This window comes from Falco naumanni, chromosome 4 (genome assembly GCF_017639655.2).
Source record: "Falco naumanni isolate bFalNau1 chromosome 4, bFalNau1.pat, whole genome shotgun sequence".
NCBI classification, from domain to species: domain Eukaryota; kingdom Metazoa; phylum Chordata; class Aves; order Falconiformes; family Falconidae; genus Falco; species Falco naumanni.
Window position 1 is genome coordinate 88,562,448 of NC_054057.1, and position 26,586 is coordinate 88,589,033.

The window sequence follows — 26,586 nt, forward strand, 5'->3', positions numbered from 1 at the left end:
GAGGGTTGAGGTAAAAATCTTGCTGTGACTCAAAGGACTCGGTATACATGAAGGTAACACAAAGATTTGTCCTGAATATCTCCAGTTCTGCTGAAGGGTTGCTGAAGTTTAGGCTTAAATAAGTTCCAGTTGGGTGCTGGAAACTCAAAAAGAGCATTCAATTTAAAAGTACAGAAAATAACTCCTAACAGCTGCACTTTCACTATACACAAACTGGCAGTATATGGGAAAGTGAACTAAGATGCAAGTGCTGATGAGAGTCTGACTCACGTGTTGTCTGGCCCTTAAATATTTATCTCCCACTTGGCAGAGTGCCACTACAAGTAAGGAGCATTGCTGAACCTGTTACCTTGAAATTTTATGGTACAGTTCTGAATATACAGTGCTAAAACAGTGTATATTGCTTAGGGCTATCTATCAGAGTAAATAAAAAATAGCAAGTGAAGTTACTGAAAAGACATACTGAGATGATACAACAATTCCAGGAATAATTTTTTACTTTTCAGCTTAGATAGATAGTTTACCCTAAACCAGATGAAGTAGTTGAAATACACATGGCAGGTTCAAGGCTGCAAAAAGTCAGAGGCACCTTCTGTGGCAGGGGCACTGAACAGGGCAGTAACTTGGTCAGGTTTCTCATCTGAAATACAACCCAGAAGTTAGAAGGGTTAGTTAATATATTATTAGGTAAAAATAATCCCTGTAAAACACTTTCCAGACATTGAATAGAATACAGGGCTTTTTTTTTTTTTTTTTTTTACCTTGTAACTAAGATTCAGGCTCTTTACATAGTAATTAGCATTTCGTGAACTAAAAATTAAATAACCTAAAGCCTTCATGTGTATAAACAGGCCCATAAATCCACATACAGCCCAAGGTTCACCCAAAGGAAGGCATTTGCTAAGTTACAGGTGAACAAGCCACTTCACTTAACCATTTATAAACAAAGTTTTTATACAAGATGTTGCAACTTTTGGGGATTTTTTTTTTGGGGGGGGGGAGGTGTTTATTTATGTGGTTTGGTTTGGTTTTAGATTTTGTTGTTGGGGTTTTTTCCACTTTCAAGTAGTTCATTTATTAGTGGTTGTTGCAGCAATGTTACAGTACCATGATCTTCTGGACTGCTCTCATCACTGCTTTCAGTGGCATCATCTGAAGTGCTCACGCTGTCTTCCTCAGATTCTTCATTACCTTGTGCTAGTCTGGAAACATTTTTCAGCATTATAAAAGCAAAGCAACTTACAATAAAAAAATCGGTATTTAGATTAAATTCCATTACCCTGGGGAACTGATTGGTCTGTTCAGATTAGAAAATTCTTTTCCTGAGTCAACATCAAATGGATCTAGAAAAAGGAGGAAAAACACACACGTTGATAAAGAAGGCTTATTTTGACGGTCTGTCTTCATTTTCATTGTAAGAGAAGATATTGACAGGGAGGGGAAGGCATAGGAAGTCTGGTTCAGCTTTCTGATAAGTTTATCATAGCTGTTTTGTTCAAAAGCAAGCGAGGTGAGAAACAACTGCCAAGTCCTGCCCTCATTCTAGTCTTTTCACTCTTTCCCATGTTTTTTGCGTCCTATTTCTGCTGCCCGCCCCTCCCTGGGGTTCAGTAGCTCTTTGGGGGTAGTGAGAGTGTACATGGAGGTTCTGGAATCTTTTGGTAAGAAAACATGGGTTTTCTCAGAATGGCTTATTTCTAAAAGGGCTATGTAGTTAGTTTGCATCTATGGAGAAGTGAAGTATAGCTGTCCAGGTTTAGCTCTTGCTGAGTAAGGGCAGGGCTAGATTTACCTTGGCTTATAGAGCTGGGGAGAACTGTTGCCTCGGAAAAGTCAAATAAGGCATGATAGCTTTGGTATTACTGTCCATCCAGAAAATACAGGGTCATGGGTAGAAGCGTGCTTTACTTGGTATAATAGTGTTGCCCCTTAAGAACTATCTTCAGATTAGTGTAACACTAGTTGTGCTTCCACCACACAACAGGGTGATTCCATTCAGCCTAGCACGTCATGGCAAAGAGATCAAAGTTCAGAGAAACTAAAAGCTGTCTACCATCTCCTTGCAGTGTGATCCCCTGGCCTATTTTTGTGGGACTTAACCACTGTGAAAGGAAAACATTAATTAGGAGCATCTCTCCTAATATATTTTGATAATCTCATTTGGCTTGTTTTGTACTGTTTTGAATGAGACCAAGCACTCACCTGTGAATACAACCTGAAATAATGGGGTATCAAGAAGTTACTAGAAGAATTTGGGAATAAACTGTTGTACTTATTAAAGGGCATTAATTATCTTTACAGGTCTGACTTTAAACATCTTGATTAGGTACTATATAAACATGTCCATTAAAGGTTTTACTTAGGTTTACGTATAACTAACTTGCTGTCAGATGTATCCCTGTATTTCTCTTATAGTCCACCTAAATTACTAGTCTTTTTACTTGTATCTGCTTTTAACATCTGTAGGTAAAATGAAGAAGAATCATGTTTTCTTTTTACTCTGATATCCTTAATTTAATCAGGGTAGCTGCTCCACAGCTCAGCTGTGAATACACAACTATATGCATTAAATTGCTTTAGTTGTTTTCATCTTTCGAAGTTGAAAAAAATAAGCAAATTTGCTTATAAAAAGAATACACAGTGTAAAGACAGAATAACACATATCAACAAAACTCTTATCTCTACCTTGCCAATAGTTTCATGAGATTAACAGAAAAGATTGTAAGGAAACTAGTTAGGAAGAGGATGTATGTGGTGTGTCTCTGGGTTTTCTTACCTATTTCTTCGTCTTTTGTTTCATGGACACTGGCTAAAAAATCCTGTTCAACTCTCAGCACTTCTTCCTCGCAATGACAGGCTGCATATTTTTCCAAGAGATTTTTGTTTAAGTCAATAAATGCCATACCCCATTTAAATTTCCTTAGAAGAACGGTGGCTAGGTCTGGGAATCCTAAAACAGAAAATAAATCATCAGGTGTTTTTTTCAGTACGAGATTTCACTCAGTTTAAAGATTTCTAAGTTCAGTACATATCTACGTATTGCTACAATAGAGAGATGTTTGCCAGTATTTTTCAGTGTTCGGGGATTCAGATTCTTCAAAAATCTTTTCAAATTTCAGTTTAATGTGAAATACCTACCTGAATCTAAGAAAAGGCCTTTTAGTGAGCGTTATATAAAAATGTTTTGTACAGGTAATGAATGATTCAAGCTCTAGCTCCCACAGTCCTTCAGTAAGAGAGCAGCTGTACATATGCTATTTTCAGAAGACAAGATTTGTCTGCGGTACATTACAGCATGTCTCCAGCTGTCAAGAAAGTTCTGTGATGAGCCTGAAACACACCACAAGGTTCTGTTCTTAACCAGAACCCACCCCATTAACAGGCAGCTGTTCCCTCCCATTAAGACAAAGGGGCCCAGGGATTCATGCTCTGTCTTCTCTAGGTTTTTTTAACAGTTTTTCTAACATTAAGTGCCATCCTGACTAAACCAGAATCATCAGTTTATGTGTCCTGTTTAGTAGCTGACATGAACACCCCACAGATACCTTGATGCTGCCAGACAGAAGTGCTTGGAAGGAAGCTAGACAACGTGATTCCCAACTCAACAAAGTGATGGCCAGTGGGACAGCATTACAGTTCGTTTTATCGCAGATCATCTCATCTGATCTATTAAGGATGTAAGAATTGCTGGCAACACATTTCACATCAGACACATTACAGCCTACCAACAATATAAAAAGCAGCAGCAAAAGCTTCCACGCAGGACAGCTTGCATGGCCGGCCATAGTTCACAGGATTTGCAGCCAACAAGTAAGGCAGCAGCCGTAGGTAACTTCCTCTCATTTTATTAAAGGGAGTTTCTTCTAATTTGGCCCATGAGCAATCTATGACTGCAATTCCACTCTGAGCCACGACATGCCTGGAAAAAGAAACATTGCTTTATTTGAAAAAAAAATCTTATCATTGTATTGGTAAAGTGAGAATTACAATTGGCACTTTATACTGGCAACAAATTCACATATAACCCCCCTCCCCTTTGTCAATCAAAAAATCTTTCATAAAATAGAGGTGCAACGTGAAAGAATAACATCCTTTTCCTGTGGACATGCATATGGCAAAAAAAGTTTATCCATACATTTCAAACTGAAAGTGAAAAAATCTAGGTATAAAAATGTGACAACAGGGTGGTTAATAGAAACATTCACATTCTTAAAAGTACACCAAAATCTGGATTTATGTTCTCCGCTAGCTTCTGAAGACGAATCTTTTCTCTGAGTAAATACACCTTTATAAAAATTCTGCTGGCACGTTTGAAGGAAATTCTCAGCATTTTGCACAAGTAAGTTTTCTAGGTCATGCATTGTGTTGCCTAGCCTCAGAACTTGCACATGGAATCATAAAAGATGCAGTAGCTGTTGGGCCGTGACCCTGATTAACCTACAAACCACACAGATTTCGCATCGGCAGCTACAGGCGCTTTTTCCACCTGGTACCAGTTTGTGTACAAACGATAACCTGGTTTAATAGGAGGGCTGTGCTTCTCATGTTCGTGCATCGGTGTAATGTAACAGGAAGGTCAAGTTTATGCCGTAGCGCATGAATCGCAGCACAAAACATTCTCCCTAAGGCACCGTGGCGGCAGCGAGCGAGCCCAGCGCCCTGCGCCCCGCCGGCGGTTTACCTGTCAGCCGGGGAGACGCACTGGGCGGCCAGGGGGCTGAGGACGAGGCCCGGGAACCGCTGGCGGAGCCGCAGGGTGCGGAGCAGCCCTTTCCGCGCCAGCCTCCTCCCGGTGCATTTCCTGGGGTCGCAGTGCCCGAGCTCCCACATGGCAAGAGGGCACGGGAGCTCCTCCGCCGCGGCCTGGCCCTCCACGCAGGCTGCAAACGGCAGGCGCGGGTTAGCGCCCCGCGGCCGCCCGCCCGTCCCCGGCCCCCCGCCCGTCCCGCAGCGCGCTCCCACCTCTCAGCGCGGCCTCCGCTTCCGCCGCGAAGGTGCGGAGGCCGCCGCCGCCGCTCCGCCTGCCCCGCCGGGGGACCCCGCGCCGGCCGCGCTCCATAGCTCAGTGTCGGGGCGGAGCGGCCGCTCCGTGGCCCCGCGCCCTTCCGCTACCGGCGGAAGAGGCGATGGCGGCCGCCCGGCTGCTGCTGGCGGCGCTGGGCGCTGCGCTGGGTGAGCGCGGGGGCGGGCGGGGGGCAGCGGTGGGGCCGGACCGCCCGCCCGGCGCCGCCAACGGCTCTCTGCCCGGCAGGTCCCTTCGCCTCGGCGGGGAAGATGAAGATCGTGGAGGAGCCGAACACGTTCGGGTACGTGGCCACCTGCCGGCCTTGTCCCGCCAACCCCGGGTCCCTGTGCTGCTCCCGGCCCCGCTGCCGCTCCCGGTCCTGGCCCGAGCCCCGCTCCCGGCCTCCGCTCCCCGCTCCCGGCCCGCGCTCCCCGCTCCCGGCCCCCGCTCCCCGCTCCCGCTCCCCGGTCCCCGCTCCCGGCCCCCGCTCCCCGGCCCCGGCCCCCGCTCCCGCTCCCCGCTCCCGGCCCCCGCTCCCGGCCCCCGCTCCTCGCTCCCCGCTCCCGGCCGCGCTCCCCGCTCCCGGCTCCCGGTCCCCACTCCCGGCCCCCGCTTCTGCTCCCTGTTCCCCGTTTGCGCGGGGCGCTCCGGAGCGGGGGCCCACGCGTGACTCGGCCCTGGCCGTGCCCCTCCCCCCTCGCAAGGCTGAACAACCCGTTCCTGCCCCAGCCCAGCCGGCTGCAGCCGAAGGTGGCCCCGTCCGCCCTGTCAGGTACGTGCCAGCGTCACCCGCTGCCCCCGATTCCGGCCTTTAGTGAAGGCCCCTTGCAGAGCAGCCTGCCTGCACTTCATGCGGGCAAAGACGAATGTCACCTGTCATTTTATGAGCGTCATGGAAAATAAGCATGGGCAAATATGTTTTATTGTGCTTCTGAAATGTTAAAACCTAGATTAACCTCTGCGGAGTTCGTGCCCCAGTGCTGTTCAGATTGCTGCTGCGCTGGTACCCACACCTCCTGCGCTGCACATGCTGAGCCAGCCGCAGATCCTTCTGATCCTTAGTAAAAACTTCTTCCTTCTTGAAACAATCCTGACATCCTTGCAATTGTCATATAAAAGCCATCCCGTCATCTGATAGTACTTGGTACTCACAAACTGTTTTTAAAAAAAGTTCTGAGTGGTCTTGGAACAGGTTGTGGGAGCTCAGTTTGACACACAAAGCCTGGGTGCTGCAATGTCAGTCCAGCCCTTTACCAAAATAAACAGGAATCTAAAATATTTTAGATCATGTATAGAGAGAGTAGATAAAATAATGAAAGCAAACTAAAAGAAAAATGAATGACAGCAAAGAGTAAGCAAAAGGAAATAACTCTTGTCTCTCAGCAAGCCTTAGGCACAGACTTAAACCCTGTTCAGGTTCAGCAAATGCATTTTGGTGTGGTGACATTGAATGTGGTCATGCTTAATGTGTTCTGTCATGTTTTGTAAATATTTATTTAGATGTATGTATGTGCATATATACATATGTATTTATAAATTCAAATAAAGTGTGGAAATTCTGCATGTGAAAAGTGAGATAGTTAGAAATGTGGTTAGTAAGTGTTATAATGCTGAATGGAAAGATGCCAAAAATAGCAGGAAAAAAGTTAGGACAGTATGCTGGAAAGCCTTCTTTCCTGCATGTGGGAGCTTATGTGTAGCCAATAATTGTGTCTATGGAACTGGAATCTAGGAGGTGGAATGCTGTCTTGCACAATTATTTCTTTAGCGCAGAAACCTGACTTGTTCTTCTCTTCTACAAGACAGTTGGGGTAATAGTTCCTATAATGTCTCTTCCAGATCACGTGCCCAAGTGATGGAGGCAAGAGTTCAGTGCATTCCTCAGGGACATCCCGATTTGCTTTTCTTCCTCTGCGGGGAGAGCATCCTAATCACTAAGGCACAGACTGCAAGCAGTAGAAGGGGCAAACCCTTTGGCCCAGCCTATGATAATCTCTAGACTGAAATGCAAGATCATACGGTCATACAAATGACATGGGAAGGAACCTGCTGGTGTCCCAGCGATTAGGGCATTCCAGAGGGCATGACTCCGGTGGTCTGATCTTCTACTTTGTAGGATTCCTTGTCTAGATCTTTGGAAGAAGTACATAGGCAGTCCTAATAGTGGGGAATTAGAATCCAGGGTGGGGTTTTATTTTAGTTTAGTATTTATTTTAGTCTTTTCTTCTTTCCTCACAAGTACTGCACTCCATGCAAAGTTACCTTAAGCAAGGGACACTGAAATACCCCTGTAGCACATGGCTCAGAACTTCTGGCCCTTTTTTGAATGACAAGTCACCTGTCTTAGATTCCTTCTACAGCAAGGTTGGAATGGTTCATTCTACAGAAGTAGAATTGTAACTGCTGACCCATCTGATGGTACAAGGTTTATCTTGTTGAATACTAACTGGATCAGACTGTGAAGTCTAACTGTGAAAAGGAGTATCTAGTTCAGGAATCTCAGTGGAACTTAAATACACAGCACTGTTGACATTCTGAGCTTTACTAGTATAAACTTGAGGAGTCTGGATGACTTTGGGGACAGACAGCTTCCAAACAAGAGTCCTAGTGATTTCAATGTTAGATTTTGGCGAGATTTGCACTGTTGATTCCTCTTATGCATCTGGCCTCCTCCTATTTGTTTGTATACAGGTTTCTTATTTATGTTGTAGAAAGAGGCTTATCTATTTCACTGAGTATTGAAGATGAAAAATGTTAAAGATGCAGAGTCGCTTAAATTTAATTAAAAAATTATTCTTCCTTGATATCATTTTGTGGTGTTTTTAGGCCCTGCACATCTCTTTAGGCTTGCTGGCAAGTGTTTCAGTTTTGTGGAATCTACGTGAGTAATGGATTTGAAAATTTGATTCTATATATTTATTAGCAATTAACTATTTTTTTGTTTCAGTCTGAAACACTTCTTTTTTTCTTTTTATTTCAAGGTACAAGTATGAGTTTTGTCCTTTCCATAATGTCACTCAGCACGAGCAGACTTTTCGATGGAATGCCTATAGTGGGATTTTGGGGTGAGGCTTTTAGACCTTTTAAATTTTACCTGTGTTGTTAGCAGACTTTTATAGATTGTCAAAAAGGAAGCAGTTTTAAAATTATTTTTCTTTTATTTGTCAGCTTAGTTCATTGTATTTCCCAAGACATTATGCATGAAAATACCACGTCTTGAAAAATTCAGATTTTTTTGTTGATAAATACTGAACTCCTGGTTTAGCTGGAGGCTGATACATAACCAGCGCCAACTGCAGGTGTGATATGCCCATGCGAGAAATTCAGTAATGTCTAACTACAGCTTATACTAACCAAAATTTCATGTCTGTTCACTATTTTCACTTTGAGTTGAATATAACCTTACAAAATGAAATGAGTGCTTTACGCCTAGTGGTTGTGTTAAACTTATTAAATAAAAGGTAATAAAAGACTCGGTGTAGACCCTAAGAAGTATCCCAAAGTATTCAAAGACACCAGAGTATCCAAATCATAAGACCTAAAGTAAATGTAATTATATTATAAACCAGAGAACTGCTTTAAAATTACTGCCTTTCCAACTGTTTTGTATATAGATGTCTCTTTTTCCCCCCCTGCCTATGCACAATAATTCGTTAATAATCTCATTAATGAGATAATGAGAGGAAAAGGTACATCAAGACGCTGAGATTGTCGTTGGCTTTAGGACTAGCAGAAGTAGAGACTAGTTTTTGTGGGTGCTCTCACCAGCACTAAAAATCCTGCAGAGTTCCACAGGGTACTTGGCATCATGGAATTAATGGTGGGATTGATCTATAAGCTGTTATCTTACTGGATTTAAACATGGATTTGTAAGTGCAGAAGGTTTGCAAACTGAAAGCTGATCCAAAACTGTGCTCTCAAAGTAATGTTGATGCGCCTGCCCTATACAGCAGCCTGGATTACATACTATGCTGTTTATAAGGTCTTGGCTGTAAGAAATGGGAATACTAAGACAATGAAAGTGAAGTATATACAATTAAATTGAACATGATATAAGGGTATTCCTGTTTTTCTTCCTGAGTGTTCACCTTTTTCTTTCCACTTACTTAAAATAAAATGGTGTCCTATTTTTTCAGAATCTGGCATGAATGGGAAATTGAGAACAACACGTTTGTTGGAATGTGGATGCGGGAAGGAGACTCATGTGAAACTAAGAGCAGACAGACAAAGGTACAATAACCTAGATGATGCTAATTCAGACAGCATGACTCTCTACACACACTCGTGACACTCTACAGACTGAAACATTCCTACCTTGAAGAAGTCATAATTCAAGATATGATATAAAGATGAATTTCTGTAGGAGCTAGGTGAATGAATAGAAGAGGGAAGCTAAAATCAGGATAACGTTTTGAAGGTGTTTACTTATGTGTATTCTCACTAGTTACTTTTAACTTTTTTTTTTCTTTGATAGAGTATTCTTTTCTGGTATTGTCACTACTGTGGAAACATAGAGTGCTTTGTAGTTTGTGTCAGGAAAAATAAAGAAACAGAGCTATTTGTTGAATTCAAGATGCCAGCCTGTTGTGCTAGGAACGTCCAGGGAGAAGAATTAGCCAGTTAACAGCAGCATGCTGAGGAGTTAGGTAAGGTGTTAAAACAAGAGCAGAGGCCATGCAAAGAGAATCGGGAAGGAATTGAATATATGGGAGTGACAGAGGAACCAACTCAAAGAGAAGCAGATTCTGGTGTGAGTACGTTTTAAAGCAGAAGTAAAAATTCTTGCTTTGTGGAGTGGTTAAAATGTTTCTTTTCACATTCTAACAGTCTCTGTGCCAAGTTACTATTTATCTATAAGGGTAAGGAAGGGTGTCTGAGACTTGCCCAATGTGTGGCACATGATTTGCACACATCCTTTATCCTTCTATTCATTAATGTTTTTCCATCTCCCATTTCAGTGTGTGATACAGTTTTACAAGTATAATGTATTAAACTTCACATTCGCTGGTGACATAGATTGCTATAGAGAAGAAGAGTTAAAGATACCGTATAGTTCACAACAGGCCTCTTTTTGTGTAGAAGATGCTTAGCTATTACAATGATGAGTGACAATACAATACTTTAGAGAGAGAGATATATATAGTTGGAGTAATAACTAATATGAAGATGGGATAAGGGACAGAATTTCTTGGCCAAGGTGAAAATACTGTAGTGGAGGTGCCTTGTTAACGTCTTTATCTCCCATAGGGGCTGCAGAAAGAATTAATAGTCTTGTATGACCTTTGATACTGTGATCCATATCTTTCACTGGCATTTAGTTTTGAACAGACAGAAAATACTGGTGCTCGAAGTTGAGAGATGAAAGCAAATTTCTGCAGGCTAGATGTCTATTGTTCTCTTTATTTAGCACAATGGTCAGAACTAAAACTTAAAGTGAATTGTGCTTGTGTCAGATGAGGTTCTAAATAAAGGGTGTCCTATTCACCCTCCTTTTTACTCTTATTCTTGCTGGAAATACAGTGCTTTGGACTCCAAGGAGCAATGGTGGGTGAGGGGATCATTTCCCATTAAGGGAAGCAGTTTTCACATTTGACAAAATAATTTGCAGATGTGCTTGCTATGATTCTTTTTCTGTGGATAGCAGCACTGGAAACTTTGACATGACAGTATGTACAGAGGTGCATCTGCTAGCATTGAAAGATGGCAAATTGATCTGTCAATGCTGGTCCTGTCTCACATGGAGATGTTTTGCTCATCTTTGTTTTTACTCATGTTTAGGTTCACCTTGTTTGCGGAAAGAGCAATAAATTGGCTTATGTGTCTGAGCCAAGTACTTGTGTTTACTCTCTGACATTTGAGACTCCTCTTGTGTGCCATCCTCACTCTCTTTTAGGTAAGGTTAAGAAAATTATTTGTGTGGAGCAGCTGACATGTTATGCCAACCTAAGAGTTATTTTTTAGGTTCTTTGAGGCTGTAACTTCATATAATTGAGTATTAAATGTAGCATAATATGAAGTGTATTTTAAATCCCAATTATATGATTGGGATATAAGAGATAACATATAGGTATTTCTCAAATAAATTGTCATTGCTAGTATAGATCCTGTGACTGATTTGGTTGTTGGTTGTTTTTTTTTTAACTTGGACTGGTCATAGGAATCAGCCCTGTACTATCTGCTCAATTACTTACATTACGAAAAGGGCAAGCTCAGTTAGAATGACATTCAACAAAGAAATACGAGGCCTTCTAGCTGGAAATAAGAGAAAAAATTTCGGTCAGTGGCATTATCCAGAGACTTTAAATATGTGAAGCAGAATTTAAGCTTAGCCCCAACTCTTGGCAGCAGTAGAGACAATGTACTGTACAGAAAATACGGAGTTCTTAAGACAAACATGCTCGCATGCTACTAAAGGAACACGTAACTAATGCAGGACAGCTGCTGATTTTTACATGGTTTGAGTTCCATTTTTCAGTTTATCCAACTCTGACTGAAGCACTGCAAAGGAAGTGGGATGAAGCAGAGCAGCTTCTGTATGATGAACTAGTAACTGACCAGGTTTGTTACTTTTTTCCCACCTCTTTTTGGTAAAGAACAATTACTGTCAAATAGCCAAACCTGGCTTCTGCAGTTTCTCTTTTTGGAGTGGATGTGTTTATTCTGCAGCTGGCAAATAGTATTTTTTATGCTTTGTAACTGCTATATCAACTGGTAATTGTAATGTTTTCTACAGTGAAGCTTGAGAAGTTGGAATGGCCAGTGCAAAGTACAGGTGGAGATGAGGGTCAGGTGCACTGACTATTATTGTCTTCTGGAAACTTTCTTTTTTAGGGATACAAAAAAATACTGAAAGAGATTTTTGAGGAAGCAGGACTTCTAAAAGCAACAGAAGAAAAGGAAGTTGAGAAACACAGTAAGAAAACAAGTCTGGAATTTGAAACAGTGGAGAAGTGCAGTAAGGTATAGAGCCTAGTATTTACAATATGGAATTAAACTGCCATCTTTGTACTGTATGACAGTATCAGTGTGATAGCATTATATAAATACTCTTTGGATTCAGCTGAAATCTGTTCACGGGATTATGTTTTCTGATTTCAGTATGTAACAGTCTGCATACAGAGCGATTTGATATCTTTAACTCTTAAGTCAAAACCAAACCAGCACAACTGATTGCCCCCAGTAATGGGGGTTGTGTAGGAATTAGTTTAGGTGCTTGGGTTATGAACACCCTGTAATGTAAGTACTCTTGCTAGGGAATATCAGTCTGGCAGTATGAAAGAATTACTAATGAAGATAAATGTGTAACCAGCCTTGGGAATGTTGACACTCCTCTCGGTGGGTAATTACCCAGACTTGTGTCAGAAAGCACCAGCTGTTCCATGAGCAAAGGCAGAATGATCTATGCCGTGTCCATTTCTGAATGACTTTCATGTCTGTGAACAGTACTTCTGTTTCAACAGAATTGAAATAAGGAAGATAGAGGTAGAAGGTGTGCTCAGCCTGAAAGACAGCAAGCTGAACATCAAAAAAAGAGAAAAAAAAAAAAAAAAAAAAGAAAAAAGGGAATTAATTCATCGTAATGCAGAAAAGAAACTGCTGTCATTTTATTTGAAAACATAGCAAATGCAAAACATCATGTAGTAATTCCTGAATATAACCAGATAAACTGTGGTTAACCTGAGTATAGTTATATAAAGATCACCATTTTGATGTTCTAATAGGAGCTGGAATATTCACCTATTTCTTTTACAGTATAGTTAACAATACAGTATTTATTATTTTTTTTCTGGCTTCATCATAGCTTAATTGACATGAAGTTGGCCATTGTGATAACCACAGAATCTTAAGTTAATCTTTAGCTCTTTCTTGATTTGTGTGAAAACCAAAACACAATAAAAAATCGGGGCTTCTTCAAGATTTCATGTGTGGTTTGGGTCTCTTAGTAGGTCAAGAGCTGAAGAGGGGACGAGTTTCCAGACTGTAGCATTACGATACAAAATAAAATAAGGCTGGTCCTGTAGCAAACTAATGAAAACAATTTTCTGCTATGATAAAATGCTAGTTAGAGGATATATCAAAAATTATTACAGAAAGCACCTGAAGGCTTGGAAAAAGCTGGCTCCTGTTTTGGCAACATAGAAATCTATCTTTTTATACAATTTGCACCTTGTTCTTGGAATAAGCAGTTTCTTTTTAAGATTTTTTTAAGTCAAAAGCTGTAACAGCAGTGGTCAGTCCCATTGTTTTTTATAAACCCCCATTTGATGGTTGCATTTGGAGACTGGGAGACCATTTTAAAATTATTTTCTTTCTTAGGAATACAAGCTACTTTCTAAAGAAATAAAAAAACTTAAAGATTTATTAAATCAGCACGGTATTGCATACAAAGGAAATTCTGGTGAGTTTTTTTGGTATCGTTCTTTTTCTTTATTGCCTATTCAGAATGTTAATACCCAAATACTGTTTTCAGTTACAGCAAGGATTAAATGACCTGTCATATATGGAGGTAAAATTCAGTAGACATATTTTTTAATAAGTACTTAAGGTCTTGATTCCAGCTCAAGAGGACTTGTTTTGTCCCCAGGAAATCTGTTTCAGCTTTATTGGGAAGTTTTGTCTGCTGTTTTAAGTGAAGTTCGTCTGTGGTATTTAAGGTGCCAAAGGAAGTTGGTGTTACAGCATTTGTAGCACATAAGCATGTTTTAAGTAACTCCACTTTCTGCATAGTCAACCACAAGCCCTGACTTCCTCAAGAACACTTGAAATGGTCTCTGTGTTTGTTTGAATTGGTTTTATCTTTCTTAGTCACTTTTTTTTTCTCTCTGATTCTGTTAGGTAAGCACCATATCATATGCAGTTTTTAGAAGGAAAGACTGTTTGGTGCTGTATCTGGATTGATTCCAGACAAATTGTTCTTGCTTTTGTTGTTGGGTTGGGCTTTTTTGTCCCATCCATCCCTACCCCCCTTCCAGCCCATCATGCCCGTTATTACATGAGCTGTTTGTCTAAGGGGGATTTAATTTCCCTGAATATATATATTTACACTTTTCATGTTCAGAATTGGCACCTCAAGAGAACAGTGAAACTTAGAACTAATTAAATTAACTTAAAATTAGTGACATACTTATTTTTATCTTTTTTGTTTTGAGAAACTAACTTTGTTTTTTAAAATTGGTGACTTTCTTCTCTAGGGAAAACTCATCATATTAGCATTTTTGTAAAACATTTTATCTGCATGTTTCAACTATTAACTATGTAATTTGCACAGTATTTCTGCCTGTTTGGTAGTTCATTTTTATTATTGCAGATTAGAACTATATAATCAAAACCAGAATTCACAGCTTACCGTAGATGACCTATTTCAAAACTATTTAGTGAATTCTGTGACAAAGATGTTATGGTGTTTAAAAGCGGAAATAACTGATGTCTTAAACTAAATATTACAGCTGAAAATACCAGTGTTGAACATGGAAGTCACAAGCTGGCAACTGCAGTGACAACTGTTCTTAATGGCTCAAAGGATGACGAGCACCTGCACGGTGATACAGGAGTTTGGAATGACACAGTATGAAGAAAGTTGAGCAGTAAACAGCAAGTTCATACGGAATGTCAAGCAAGTTGAGTGTGTTTATGGTGTCACCAAGATGATTTACCTTCTGCAAATATGCTTGAGTTTCTGCCCCAAAGCCAAGGGAAGGTGACAGTGTTGAGGGTGTTATAAACGATAACAATTAAAACAATTTTATTTTGGGTTCAATCAATTTAGGTTGAGAAACAATAAGCAAAACCAGCGCTGGGTGCGCGGAGAACTCAATTGGTTCCACCACACGCACACCTGAGTCCTAAAAGCAGCATCTTTTATGCCCGGATCTTGACCAATCCCTTCTCGCCGATGTTCGTCCTGCCCCTTCCCCACCGGGCCGTTGGGGTACGCCTTCTCCTCCTACTGGCTCTCCTTTGGCGCGCTTTTCCAAATCTCAAGGTCCTTATCTCCTTCCGCGGGCCTTCCCTGGCGTGGTTTCGCTTTCCTTATCTCCCTTGGCGTGCTCTTCCAGGCAGCGATTGCCTCAGGGGAAGGGGGAGCCATCACATTGTCTCAAAGGAGAACCACACGCGCCCACTCGCCACGACTGCGATACAGGTCCCAGATTTACACGGGGTACAACAATTACACTTACCACAGTACATTCTGTTTTTGACATGAATTACGACTGCGTTTATCACAAGGGCTCGCCATTACTGAGAACAGCTGGCTGGTTTCTGACGACATATGTAAACCTTCTTTGCCAAGGCTGGCGTTGGGCACTGGTTTACAGATCCTGTGTCTCCGGTCCCAGATGTGTTACTTACTTTGACCGAGCATGGTAGCAGGTGATAAAAATACAAAATAGTTCAAGACCAACGCTGTAGGAAGTTGTATGAAACGTGGTAAGTACGATATTCAGAACATATTGCTTTGCCTGTAGGCTAAAATGTTTTCTGTGCAGACCTGAGCAGAAAAAGGAATGTTTTCGGCCACCACGGTGCATAACACAGGGCTCCACCTGTGTCAGAGGCTGCTGTCATCTCTGGGGAGCAGAAGTTGTGCTGGGCCTGTTGAAAGGTGCTGTGGAAACACCGGACCGAACAGACGCGGTACGGGAATGCACGGCAATGCCCGTGTGTAGTACGGAATAAAATGGACCCTGTCAGCACAGGCTGCGGAGAGGTGACTGCCGGGGTTGGCGGAGGCCGAGCGCCGCTCCCGTCGTTCTGCCTCCTCCCGTGGCAGGCTCGTGCGGCCCCCGAGCGCCTCGGCTGCCCACCCCCCGTCCCGGGCAGGCGCCCCCGTCCCCACCACCCACGCCGGCCCGGGCCATTCCCCCCCCTCCCCCCTTCCGCGCCGGCCCAGGGAGGCCGCACCCCGCCCCCCCCCCCCCCGGCCCGGGCCGCACACATACACACACACACCCCACACCACCCCCGCCGGTCCAGGCAGGCCTCCCCGCGCCGGTCCAGGCGGGCCGCCCGCCGTGTGACCCCGCTGCTGCCGTCACCTCCGGTTCCGGCTGCGGCGGCGGCCGGCGGCCGCCATGAGCTGGGCGCTTGGCCGCTGGCGGTGAGGTGGGGGCGTGGGGCCGGGGTGGCGGCCGCCGCTCCGCGCTCTGACCCGTGTGTCTTTGCAGGGTGCGGCGGCCCCTGCGCCTGCCGGACCCCCGGCGGTGGCTGGCGCGGCGGCGGGACCCGGAGGGCGCGGAGGCGGAGGCGGAGGGCGGGGGGGCCATCCCCTTCTCTGCCAGCAAGGCCAGCCCGCGGGTGTGGAGCGTCAGCCGGTCCATGGGGAGCGACCACGAGCGGCCGTGGGTGAAGGTGCTGCCGCTGAGCCTGCTGGGCTCCGCGCTGCTGCTCTGGTGCGCGCTCAGGGAGGAAACCGAGATCGACCAGCGGCTGGAAGCGATTTTCTCCGGTCAGAGCGCGGAGCCGCTGGACGTGGCCCGAGAGAGCGACGCGGCCCCGCAGCCGCGGGGGGGGCAGTGAGGGCGGGAGCGCGGCCGCGGTGCCGGTGCTGCCGGGCGGTGGGTGCCGTTGCCCTCCGCGCTGCCAGCCCGCCCGCCGCCGTGGCTCGCAGGCGCCAGCCCTGCCGGTGCCGCCTTCGGTGCCGGCCCTAACGCAGCGATTCACACTGGCAGCGCCAGGAGTAGCTTCCTCGTGCGTTGCACGGTGGGGATGAGCGGGATGTACTGCTGCACATCAACGTGCCTTTGAAGATACGTTTCATACAACCCATCTCTTTTCCATGGATCGTGTCTCTTAGATGCATGGTGTATTAAACTATGAAAGCTGTAAGCCTGTAAAATTGCCACTGAGGGTGACCTTCATTTGACATGTTGCGAGGCACAGAGTCTGTTCAGCTTCTATTGAAGACAACTGTAAATGTATGATTCATTAATACAGGATTCTTTTGTGTCCTGATTATTATTATTATTTAATTCTACTAAATAATGTAGAAATTGCCACCTTCAACCCCTTCTTGCTCATGAGTGATTGCTTTCTGGACTGAAGTTTTTAGGCATGGCTGATTGAGGTGGTCATTGTTGGTAGAGGTTCTTGAAGTTCCCTCTTCAAGTTCTTCCCTCAAAGCAATTGGCTTGCACCGCACTGGGGAAGAAACCCCTGGTTTTGCTGAACAATCTAGTATGGAGTTGTTTGTACAGATTCATATATATTCAGACTTGGACGCTTGAGACTTCTTGGAGAGGAAGACTCAAAGCTACTAATACGATTTAGTCCCCTTCAAAGGTAGAGGCATTTTTTTTCTTACTCTGAATTTTCAAGTGTAAAAATGCAAAACTCTGTGCCATTAAAATTCCCAAATTTGGCCGAAAGACAAAACGCCCCACAAAAACGAAGAAACCACGCACGGCAGCTCTATCGCTGCAGGCCGGAGCTGCAGGAGCTGACCTAGCGCGCACCTCTGTGGCTCCCCACCTTGCCGCAGGGCACCTGCGGCTGTGACGTGTGGAATTAAACCCTATAACTCAGGATAGGTTATAAAGCAGGCACCACGTGTAATTCACCGGTGGGCATCAGGGTGGATAATTCCAAAAGTACCTGCTGCCCCGACTTCTTCGTGCAGGTGTTATTTAAAATATATGCTTATACATATTCAATAGATGCCCGAGAATAGGTTGGATTAGGATTAGTCTACCGAGAAGTCATTAACATAAATTTTGTCCCATTTGCGCTTGCGCACTGTCTCCTGGTGGTGCTCGCGGGGGTCGTTGAGGATGAAGACTTAGGAGTCTCCCTCGCTCGGAACTTTTCACCTTCGCTCTTCGCGCAGACTCAGTCGTGTCTTGGGGATTTTTTCAAACCATAAAACAGGACAGGTCCAGTTTTCCTATATCAAGGTACTGATGTTCGCATACCGGTGTCGTCTTATCGGCACACAGAGCATCCCAGGTTCACCTTATCAGTACAGAGGGCCCCAGGACCGGGCCTAATTTGCAAAGTCATACTGTGAAGCTCCTCGCCTCATTTGCCAAGTCACACTATGAAACTCCTTTTTGTACACACAACGAGAGTTTTAATTATTCTAAGTTTTCCATATCCTGTTAATCTAGTTATTTCTAAGCATTCTATCAGCTGCCCCGGATGGTGGCCGGCGAGTGGTCGCCGCTGGGCGGGCGCTGCCGCACGGTGCGTGATTCCCTGGGATTCGGCGCTTGCAGCGCGCTGCGAGCGGGGGGCGGCCGGCGGAGCGGCCCCTGGATGCGGTGACGGCCCGGCCGAGCCGCCGCCCGGAGCCGCTGTTCCCGCCTTGCCGGAGGGGCTGGAGCTGCCCTTGCGAGGCCGTGACAGGCGGTTAATGAAGAGCCCCCGCCTGCGGAACTGCTCTCGTCGTCCCTTGCTTGTAAGGTGCTGGAAACTCGCAAACGGTTTGTCTGCGGCGTCTCGTTACAGGGCAGGGGGCAGCTCCGCGCGCTGATCCCCCCAGACACACTGACACCTCACCACCACCCTCAGGCCTTGGAGGGGCCACGCCGTGCGGTCCCGCTTCTGGCCGGGACAGGGGGTACGGAGGAGCCCCGCGGGTAGGGGCGGCCGCGCCGGAGCCCCGGAGCGGGGGGGCCCGGGGCCCGTGTCGTACGGCTCGCGCGCTGCTGCCGGGGCGGGCCGGGTCCGCGCCTGCGCCGTGCTGACCGACGGGGAAGATGCCGTCGGTTTCGAAAGCAGTGTCGCGGGGCGGCTGGGCCGGCGGGTCCCCGCAGACCGAGCAGCCGACACATTATACGTAGGTACCGCGTCTCGGCGACGCCCTGCACCCCGAGAACCGGCGCCGTGCGGGGGGTGGGGAGCCGCAGGGCCCGGGCTGAGGGCCCGTCCGTGTGCCAGGCCTGCTCCGCGCGGCCTCCTGCGCCAGCGGCTCCGTGCGGGGGCTCCGGGCCGCCCCCGCCGCGGGAAGGAAGGCGCGCTCCGGCCCGGCCAGGCGGAGGGCCCGGGCTCGGCTGGCTGCAGCGCGCCTGCGGCCGGTTCCGCGCCTGCGGCCCGCGCTGTCCCCCGCGGCGTCCCGGGACCGCCTTCCCCGCGCCGTGACAGGGGTCGTTCCGCCTCCGCCGGGTGCTGCACGGCCCGTCTCGGCGCCAGCCTCACCCCCAGGCCGCGGGACGTTGCCGTGGTAATTTTTGCGGCGCCCCCCGTGCGGAAAGACAGCCCTGCGCGCTCGCCATCCCCTGTCGCCCCTCCGCCTTCTGACACGCTCTGTAGGGTCCCTGCCGCCCCCCAGCACTGGTGACAGCCCCTCTCCTGCAGGACCGTGTGCTCCCCGCAAATGCAGAATAATTTATCACGGAACTGTGGCATCCCTTCGCTCGCACCGCCTTGTCGTCGCTTCTGTAGTGCCAGGTTTCCCGCACTAGAACGCAGCCACTTACCCAGACACTGCTACAGCCCCTCCTGCAGCCCTTAACGGCCAAAAGTTCTATACTGTATTATTGATACTTTTTTCCCCTCCCTACTGTCCTGGATAATTCAGAAATTCTTCTCTAAACTCAGATGTGCTCCACAACTCTGTGTAATTACATCCCCTGTGTGCCACTTTCAGCACCTGAGAACAAAAATGTGCACTTTATTATTTAAAGTCCTTCCCTTTGCCTGCACCCTTAGCTCCCCTGCAGCCTGTCACACGTTCCGTGTCCTATTAGAAACCTCTGTGAGCTCTGAAGTTCTGCAGAGCTCCAGTGTTGCCCTTCTTTTGCAAATACTCCATGAATTTAGCAATGTAATGAACTTGCTAATTGGCTAATAGACATATAAACTGAGGCAGGGGAGATGCTGGTTTATGTCCTTTGACACGTGCTGCAGCAGTGTCCACCTGGTATGATGTCCATAGCCTGTGGAAAGAAGTACCAGCCTTCCTCAGCAGCCTCTGCGCCCTGCATGCTGCTGGCGAGGGGTGGTCTCACTAGCTCCTAGGTAACCATCAAAGACCACAGACTGTCCCAGCACAAATGTCACAGTTGCTAAAGCAAGTTTGCTGAAGTTCTCTCTTGGCCCTTGGTAATAACCTTCATAAAGCTCTTTTGACCATCTAGCCTTTTATACAGCTTGTCCACATTCTGGGAATGTTGTGATTAAGGGCTAATGTTTAAATTAGATGTGGTGTTTAGCTAAAATAGCCTTTGTAGGACTATTTGGTGTGGTAGCAAGCAATAGGAATGGTCATTCACGTAACTTGTTGGATTTATAATCTCTGTTGGGTGGTTACTAGGACAATATTCTCAATACTGTGCTTTTTAAATTAATGTATATATTTGACTTTAGTTACAAAACATAGTATAATTTGCCAGGCGTTCCACTGTATTTTATTAGTAATGCATCTGTCATAAAAAATAAAGTCACTTGTATTCAACAGCTAAATAGTAAATTGTGCATAGGAGCTAAAACTGTATGCAGGTACAGTTGTACAATTTTTCATGGGCTGTGTGCGCTGAATTGTCAAGTGCCCTGTTAATACTGTAAAAATGTGCCTCCAATAAGATAAACTTGTAACACAGTTTAATTTTTTTAGGTATCTAAAGGAATTTAGGACAGAGCAGTGCCCCCTATTTTTGCAGCACAAGTGTACCCAGCACAGACCATTTACCTGTTTTCATTGGCATTTCCTAAATCAGCGTCGTCGTAGACCTATACGAAGGCGTGATGGGACTTTTAACTACAGTCCAGATGTTTATTGTACAAAATATGATGAGACTACAGGAATCTGCCCAGATGGAGATGAGTAAGTGATTTCTTTCAGTCCTAGGTGTTTATAGTATTATCAATGACATTAAGGAAAAATGCTAATTTCTCCTTAGTGAAAATGATCGATAGAATCCTGCTGCAGTTTATTGGAAAACACATTTCTATAAGTGATTTCTCAATTTTTGGCACATACATTTTTATATAAACATGTATTCTTTAGGCTATCATAGAGTTAGAAGTATGATTTTGCATTTTGATGATCTTTAAAGCATAACACAAGAAAGTAGCGTTCTGCTAGTATTGTTCCTGCACTTTTGTGCTGGTATTGTTGCTTTTTTTTTCTTTTTTTCAGTTGTGCTTCCTTTTTCTCTTGACAGCTAGGTGCAAATTGTACTGTATAGAGGTGGTTTCAAGATTTTAAACTTATGGAAGTTTTCTGAAGAATGATGGGTAGTGGAGGAGAATGACTGTTTCATGATACTTCTAGTGAGAACAAGCAAAGGAGTTTGGTGATAGTTGTATGGCTAGCCTGTCTGTGTGCATTTCCATGTACGTGTGTCTCTTCTAGGTGAGGCCTACAGAGGGTCTTCAGTAAACTTGGGGAGGGGTAGAAGTTTTACAGAGATGGAAATGAGCAAATGGTATGGTTAGCAGGCATACGGAGGGGGACTGGGCATGTTGTGGTCATGTCAGAGGAGCTTCATCTGCACTGATGGAAGCAAGGAAGGACTTCTGACAAAAAAATATGCAGGAGAACAGCCAGGAAGTATGTAGTTTCTGCTAGTTACCTGTTTTAAACATTGAAGATTAATTATTTTGGTTACTATATTGCAGAGCAGAACTTGTCCCAGATCAGGTATCTTTTGTGTTACAGGCTGTAGTAACAGAAGAAAAAAGTGGATTTTTCCCAGAGGCTTCAGAAACTGAACAGAGCTAAGGGAAGGTAGACAGCAAAAATGCACTGGGCAGCATGACAATTTTGAGTACCAAGCTTAAGTGATATAAACAGCAAAAAATGACTCTGAGGGATGATTTAAAAGAGAACAATTTAGTTACCTTTCCAGGTGTTTGTAAAGCATTCCTGCCCATCCTGGGGCAGTGTGGGCAGTTCTTTGAAAATCAACAGATGAGGATAATGGATGCTTTTGTATGTCATGGATCGGTTGGCAACAAAAATTGACCTTTCATGATTGAGTGATAGATACTGATTCTAAAGGAGAAAAAAGGAAGCCATGTTTTAAAAGGGTATTAGCTGGACAAGATTGAATCGTTAGAAGCAAGTAGTAAGAGAAAATATTTCAATAACTGAGATGTGAGATGGAAACCTTTTTCCTGCAATTGGATTGGAAGAGTTGTCCCCACCAGCTGCTGAAGGTTAGGAGCCTAATGGTTAGAAGCCTAAATGACAAACAGGGTGGTTGTATTGTCTGGTATAATGGAAGTGCAGAGGACTTGGCAGAAATAAGACCAGTAGTGGGATTCGTACCTCTGGTTTAGCCTGTTGTGCTTACAGTTTGAATTAAATCAGTAGGTTTAGGAGCTATCGGCAGAGGGGTGGTAGTTTTCAGGTTTGTTTTTTGAGGTGAAATTGCCCAGACGTAGAAGAGTAAGAGCAGGGACTGAGGCTGGAGTCCTGTAAGACCCCTCACCAGAGGCATAAAAGGATGTTGAAGCTGGAAGATAAAGCTCCAGGAGGGATTGAGAGGAAAGTGTAAAGGTAACTGAATTCCCATAAACAAGGAGAACAGTGTTTCAAGGGGAGAAAACTGAGTAAAACAGACAGTAAATTAAGAAAATGAAGACAGATGCAAGCGGAGAAAATGGAGCCTGATTTCTTTGGCTCAGTTATAAGGTGAAATTATCAGAGACATTTGTGAGAAGAGTTTCAGCTGAACTGTGGAGACCTTGTTTTAGTTCTGATCCCGAGAACTGGTGGCTAGAAATGGCTGTCAGCTCTTGTGAGTTGATAGCTGATTGAAGTTAAGGTGGAAGAGAAGAGGCATACAGGGCAAAGAGTTGGGAGAGGCAAGGGAGGTCAAAGATAACTTTCTTACTGGTAGGTGATGCTGGAGCATGTTGGTAGTGGCAGGAGAAAAAAAAGGAGGGAAATGCCAACATTTCTGAGGACGTGCTTACAGTGTGGCAGCTTTCCTGTTTCAGAACTCAGCAAAAGATTATTTTTTGATCCTGGTTTGTCTTCTGCCTAAAATTTAGTCTTTTATTTGGAGCAACTTCAGATTCTTGTAGAAATAGGTTATAACCGGTAGTGTCGGGACACCTTTGTTTTAAGCTATCTGTGCAACATGTTGGTACTTTTTTAGCTTTTATCTATGTCTCTGTTCCTCTGTTTTGCTTGTCTGAATACACCGTTAGGTTAATGCAGCCTGTGAGTTGATACAGCGCTAGTGGGAAAGGTAGAGTGATGACACCCATAACGGTTCTCAGGAACATACTTTCAAGAAAGTTGAAGTAGAAATTGTTGGTTTCACCAAGGCTTGACTGTGGTATATCTTTCCAAAGTTAAACTTGGAATGAAAGGAAGCCCCAAAAATGTAAAGCTGTTTAGAAAAGGGCTTTTCTAAGGGTAGCAAATTACAACAATCTGTTCTAAGGAAAGGCCTGTGAGAAAGACTAGATTACTTGCAGAGTTAGGAGCATATATTTTGAGCATTGAATAGTGTTCCTCCCAATTTCACAAGGGAGAAGAGAATTGATACTTTTTTAAAATCTGATGTGTTTTTCAGCCATTTCAGTCAACTGCAATGTCAGATTCTAAATTAGAAGATTATTTTGCATATGTTAGTATCTGTAAAGGAAGTCTGCTCTAAGTGAATGAATTACAGAAGCCTACTACAGAAGAGCACTTCAAGTAATCATAGGAAAAAATGTTAGTGCTTCAAGGTTGAGCAGAAGTAGAACTATGTAGTTGTTTTCATACACTTAAGAACATCTAGCATTACCCTTTACACTGGAACTGTTTTATTCTTAAAGGATATTTTTGGAATGTTTATGATGTGAATTAAGAAGAGTGTGAAAAGGAAAAACTCCATTTCAGTAACCAGTTAACCTTTTATGTTTTTGTGAATATATGTTCTGTTTCATGATACATACATCTACTGACTTTGAATGATGCTTTTACTTTGTGAGATCTGGATACAGAAAACAAGGGTGATTTTAATAGTTAGATGTTGTGTGTAGACTTCAATAATGGAAAAATACAGAGTAAGTAATGTTCTTTACTGATTCATGTTTACCAAGTCAGGATTCTGTCCAGTTATTTTAAACTGGGAGATGGTGTAGAAATATGGACCATGAAATAGATTTATTATTCTGCCTGGAAAGTTGTGGGTTTTTTTTAATAAAAATATTTGTTCCTAAGAAATAAGTGATGTGTGAACAACCTTAGTACCAAACTGTGGTACATGAGAACAAGTTCATCAGTTTGCAGCCATGTAATCTGATGATAATTAGCCATTTTAAATAAAAGACTAGTCTTGTTTAAAACTGTATTACAATGGTTTATGCTCCATTCCATTAATAAAGTGAAGGTAAGATCTAACAACCCTCTAGTTCAGGGGTCCTCAAACTACGGCCCGCAGGCCAGATACGGCCCCCCAGGGTCCTCAATCCGGCCCCCGGTATTTACAGACCCCCCCCGGCCGGGGGTTGGGGGAGGAAACCAAGCAGCCACAGATGACCTCCTGCCCCTTCATCCGCACCAGCCCCCTGTTTAAAAAGTTTGAGGACCCCTGCTCTAGTTAATTAAAGGCTGAGTAGAACATCTGTTCTGTGGGTGTTTCAGCGCATTGACTTGGTTTGATAATATGCGTAAGTACTATCTGCTATTCTAAAAGCTGCTTTTGTTAGGGGCTTTTGCCTTTCTGACTAATGATTCTGTGATGACCTACAGCTGATCAAGATGTCTGTGGTTAATAGCATATGTATTATTGTGGTACTGTATGATTAACACACTTTTATGTAAAACATACACATGCAAAATTGATGCCATCATTTCTGCTCTTTGAGGTTTGCATGCTGTTTAGTCCCCCTCGGTTACCTTTACAACTAGCCCTTTTGTAGTTCTTTACAAGTCTTAGGCAAAATTCAGCTAACAAACTGTCCCAGTCATGCTAGATCACCTCATTAAAGCACTCTGTTATTTTCTGGATGAGGACTTCACCTCTTATGGGAGTCTTTAGGCAGCTGGCAAAATGTGCGGTAGGAAAACTGTGTTTTCAATAAAATTCAGATTTCATTAGTCATTGATGGCACAAGTATTGAGTCTTAGGGCAAACAAACCTAGGTTTAATTCAGCAGAAGAGTCTGGTGACACAGTTTATATTTCTTCCCCAGCTTGTTTTTGGAATGTGTTGTCTTTTTGTGGGGAAAATTGTGACCTGGGTATTTTTCCCTCTGTCACATTGCATGCAAGTTGTGGCTAGCTTGTGTGACAAGCTATGTCTTATTGTCTTATGTTCCATTGAATTTTGTTTTTTTTTTTTTTGTCTTTCCATTAAACAGTTATTTTAAAAAATGGATGGCTTTAACTTTTTTTTTTTTTCTGACCACTAATAAGAGGATTTTGTTAGGGAAAAATTGCAGATATTTAAGCAAAAATGTTTGCCCTCTGATAAGGAACCATGGACTTAGAGACAAGCAATGAGATGTAAACACCTGTACAGTTCTTGCATGGAAGATAAAACGTTTAATTCTTGTTTTCAAAAGGAACAAGCAAACAATTAGATGAAAATGGAGGCATGAACTTTATGCATAAGAACTTGACAGAGTATTCATTCACCTTTGTGAGGTGTGCATGTATGAGTGAAAGATTAGAGTTTGTAATTGAGTCCGCTGGGAAAATGGAAACATTTGACCACTGCAAAGATTCTGCTAGTGGTGGGACAGTTAGCAATAACAAAAATACAGCCTCAGATGGCGTTTCCTCTTGTTTAGAGTTCCGCACAGGACTAGTGCTGGCAAAAGTATCTGATTGACTCTTGTGAGTTTTCTCATTTTTTCCATATTGGTAGCAATTCTGGAACAGGAGGGCTGCATCAGTGATATTCACACATCAAAAAGAATTTCTCACAAAGTTCCTATGAGGCACTGTAACGGACCCAGCAAAGACTGCATCCCATGTAGAGCCGAGAAGTGTGGAAGAGCTGCTTTCAGATCCCGACTGCAGACTGTGTTCCATCTTACACTGACAAAATGAGAGATAGCGCTGAATTTGGCATACCTAGTCTTCCCACTAATTAATTCTGTTGGTATTTAAAGAGATAGGTACAAATCACTACCTGCAGCCCATTTGTCATCGTTAACAGAATGCTGGTTTTAGATTCCTACAAGGAAGCAACTTGATTCTCAGAAATCATAAACAGTATTAATTCCTAGAAGTCAGCACAAGCTGCAGGTGTTCAGCACAGCAGGAACAATACATGATTTTGATGTAAATATGTGAATACCAGACTTGTAAGTATTTGCAAACAGTTGCATTTGTTTAGTCTGGTTTCTAAATAACCTTTTTTGAATATAGTAAATAGTGCTTACGCCAGCATAAAGTCTTGTGAGTGTTAAAGTCTATTTAGTGCTTTGCTATTCTCCCTCCATTCAAATTAAAATATTTCTGTGGGACTTTTGATTTGTTGCTCTGTATCATTCACTTAAGCTTTTTGGTGCAGTTTCTTTTTACTTTGGGGTGGGGGAAAATAGTTTTTGGAGATAAGTATTTTTTTCAAAACCAGCAGAGACCAAAATTAATTACACTGAAATAAAGTGGGAGAGAACAGACATCCCTGTGCATATATTTTTGTGTGTTTTTTAAAATTTGTTTACTATTGGTAGTTGGAATTATAATC

At 43.9% G+C, this 26,586-nt stretch overlaps 4 protein-coding genes across 14 annotated transcripts in view; 3 read left to right on the top strand and 1 right to left on the bottom strand.

Moving 5' to 3' along the window:
• Positions 1–479: 479 nt before the first annotated feature.
• Positions 480–5,080, bottom strand: TSR3 (TSR3 ribosome maturation factor). Its single transcript, XM_040593431.1, has 7 exons — positions 4,963–5,080; positions 4,682–4,880; positions 3,726–3,919; positions 2,777–2,950; positions 1,280–1,343; positions 1,108–1,202; positions 480–640 (listed from the first exon to the last, which is right to left on the bottom strand). Exons 1-7 carry the CDS (start codon positions 5,057–5,059, stop codon positions 564–566), a joined length of 900 nt encoding a protein of 299 aa, XP_040449365.1. The 5' UTR covers positions 5,060–5,080; the 3' UTR covers positions 480–563.
• Positions 5,061–14,762, top strand: GNPTG (N-acetylglucosamine-1-phosphate transferase subunit gamma). Of its 2 annotated transcripts, XM_040593434.1 has the most exons (11): positions 5,061–5,172; positions 5,252–5,306; positions 5,710–5,777; positions 7,832–7,886; positions 7,987–8,070; positions 9,142–9,235; positions 10,784–10,898; positions 11,481–11,563; positions 11,837–11,965; positions 13,322–13,403; positions 14,452–14,762. In XM_040593434.1, the coding sequence occupies exons 1-11, from the start codon at positions 5,127–5,129 to the stop codon at positions 14,574–14,576; spliced, it is 936 nt and encodes a 311-aa protein (XP_040449368.1). In that variant the 5' UTR covers positions 5,061–5,126; the 3' UTR covers positions 14,577–14,762. The 2 variants fall into 2 exon arrangements, with proteins under 2 accessions (XP_040449368.1, XP_040449366.1); XM_040593432.1 differs by lacking the exons at positions 5,710–5,777; positions 7,832–7,886.
• A 1,300-nt stretch (positions 14,763–16,062) lies between these two features.
• On the top strand, positions 16,063–16,955 carry C4H16orf91 (chromosome 4 C16orf91 homolog). Its single transcript, XM_040593437.1, has 2 exons — positions 16,063–16,103; positions 16,171–16,955. The coding sequence occupies exons 1-2, from the start codon at positions 16,078–16,080 to the stop codon at positions 16,520–16,522; spliced, it is 378 nt and encodes a 125-aa protein (XP_040449371.1). The 5' UTR covers positions 16,063–16,077; the 3' UTR covers positions 16,523–16,955.
• Positions 16,956–17,461: 506 nt separating this feature from the next.
• Positions 17,462–26,586, top strand: part of UNKL (unk like zinc finger) — a 60,302-nt gene continuing 51,177 nt past the window's right edge. Inside the window, exons 1-2 of one of the 10 annotated variants that reach the window (XM_040593427.1) lie at positions 17,462–18,403; positions 20,556–20,765. In XM_040593427.1, coding sequence (XP_040449361.1) covers positions 18,039–18,403; positions 20,556–20,765 — 575 coding nt within the window. In that variant the 5' untranslated portion in view covers positions 17,462–18,038. Of the gene's footprint in view, positions 18,404–18,442; positions 18,780–20,555; positions 20,766–26,586 lie in introns of those variants that run through there. The other 9 variants (XM_040593422.1, XM_040593420.1, XM_040593419.1 and 6 more) reach the window with 9 other exon arrangements.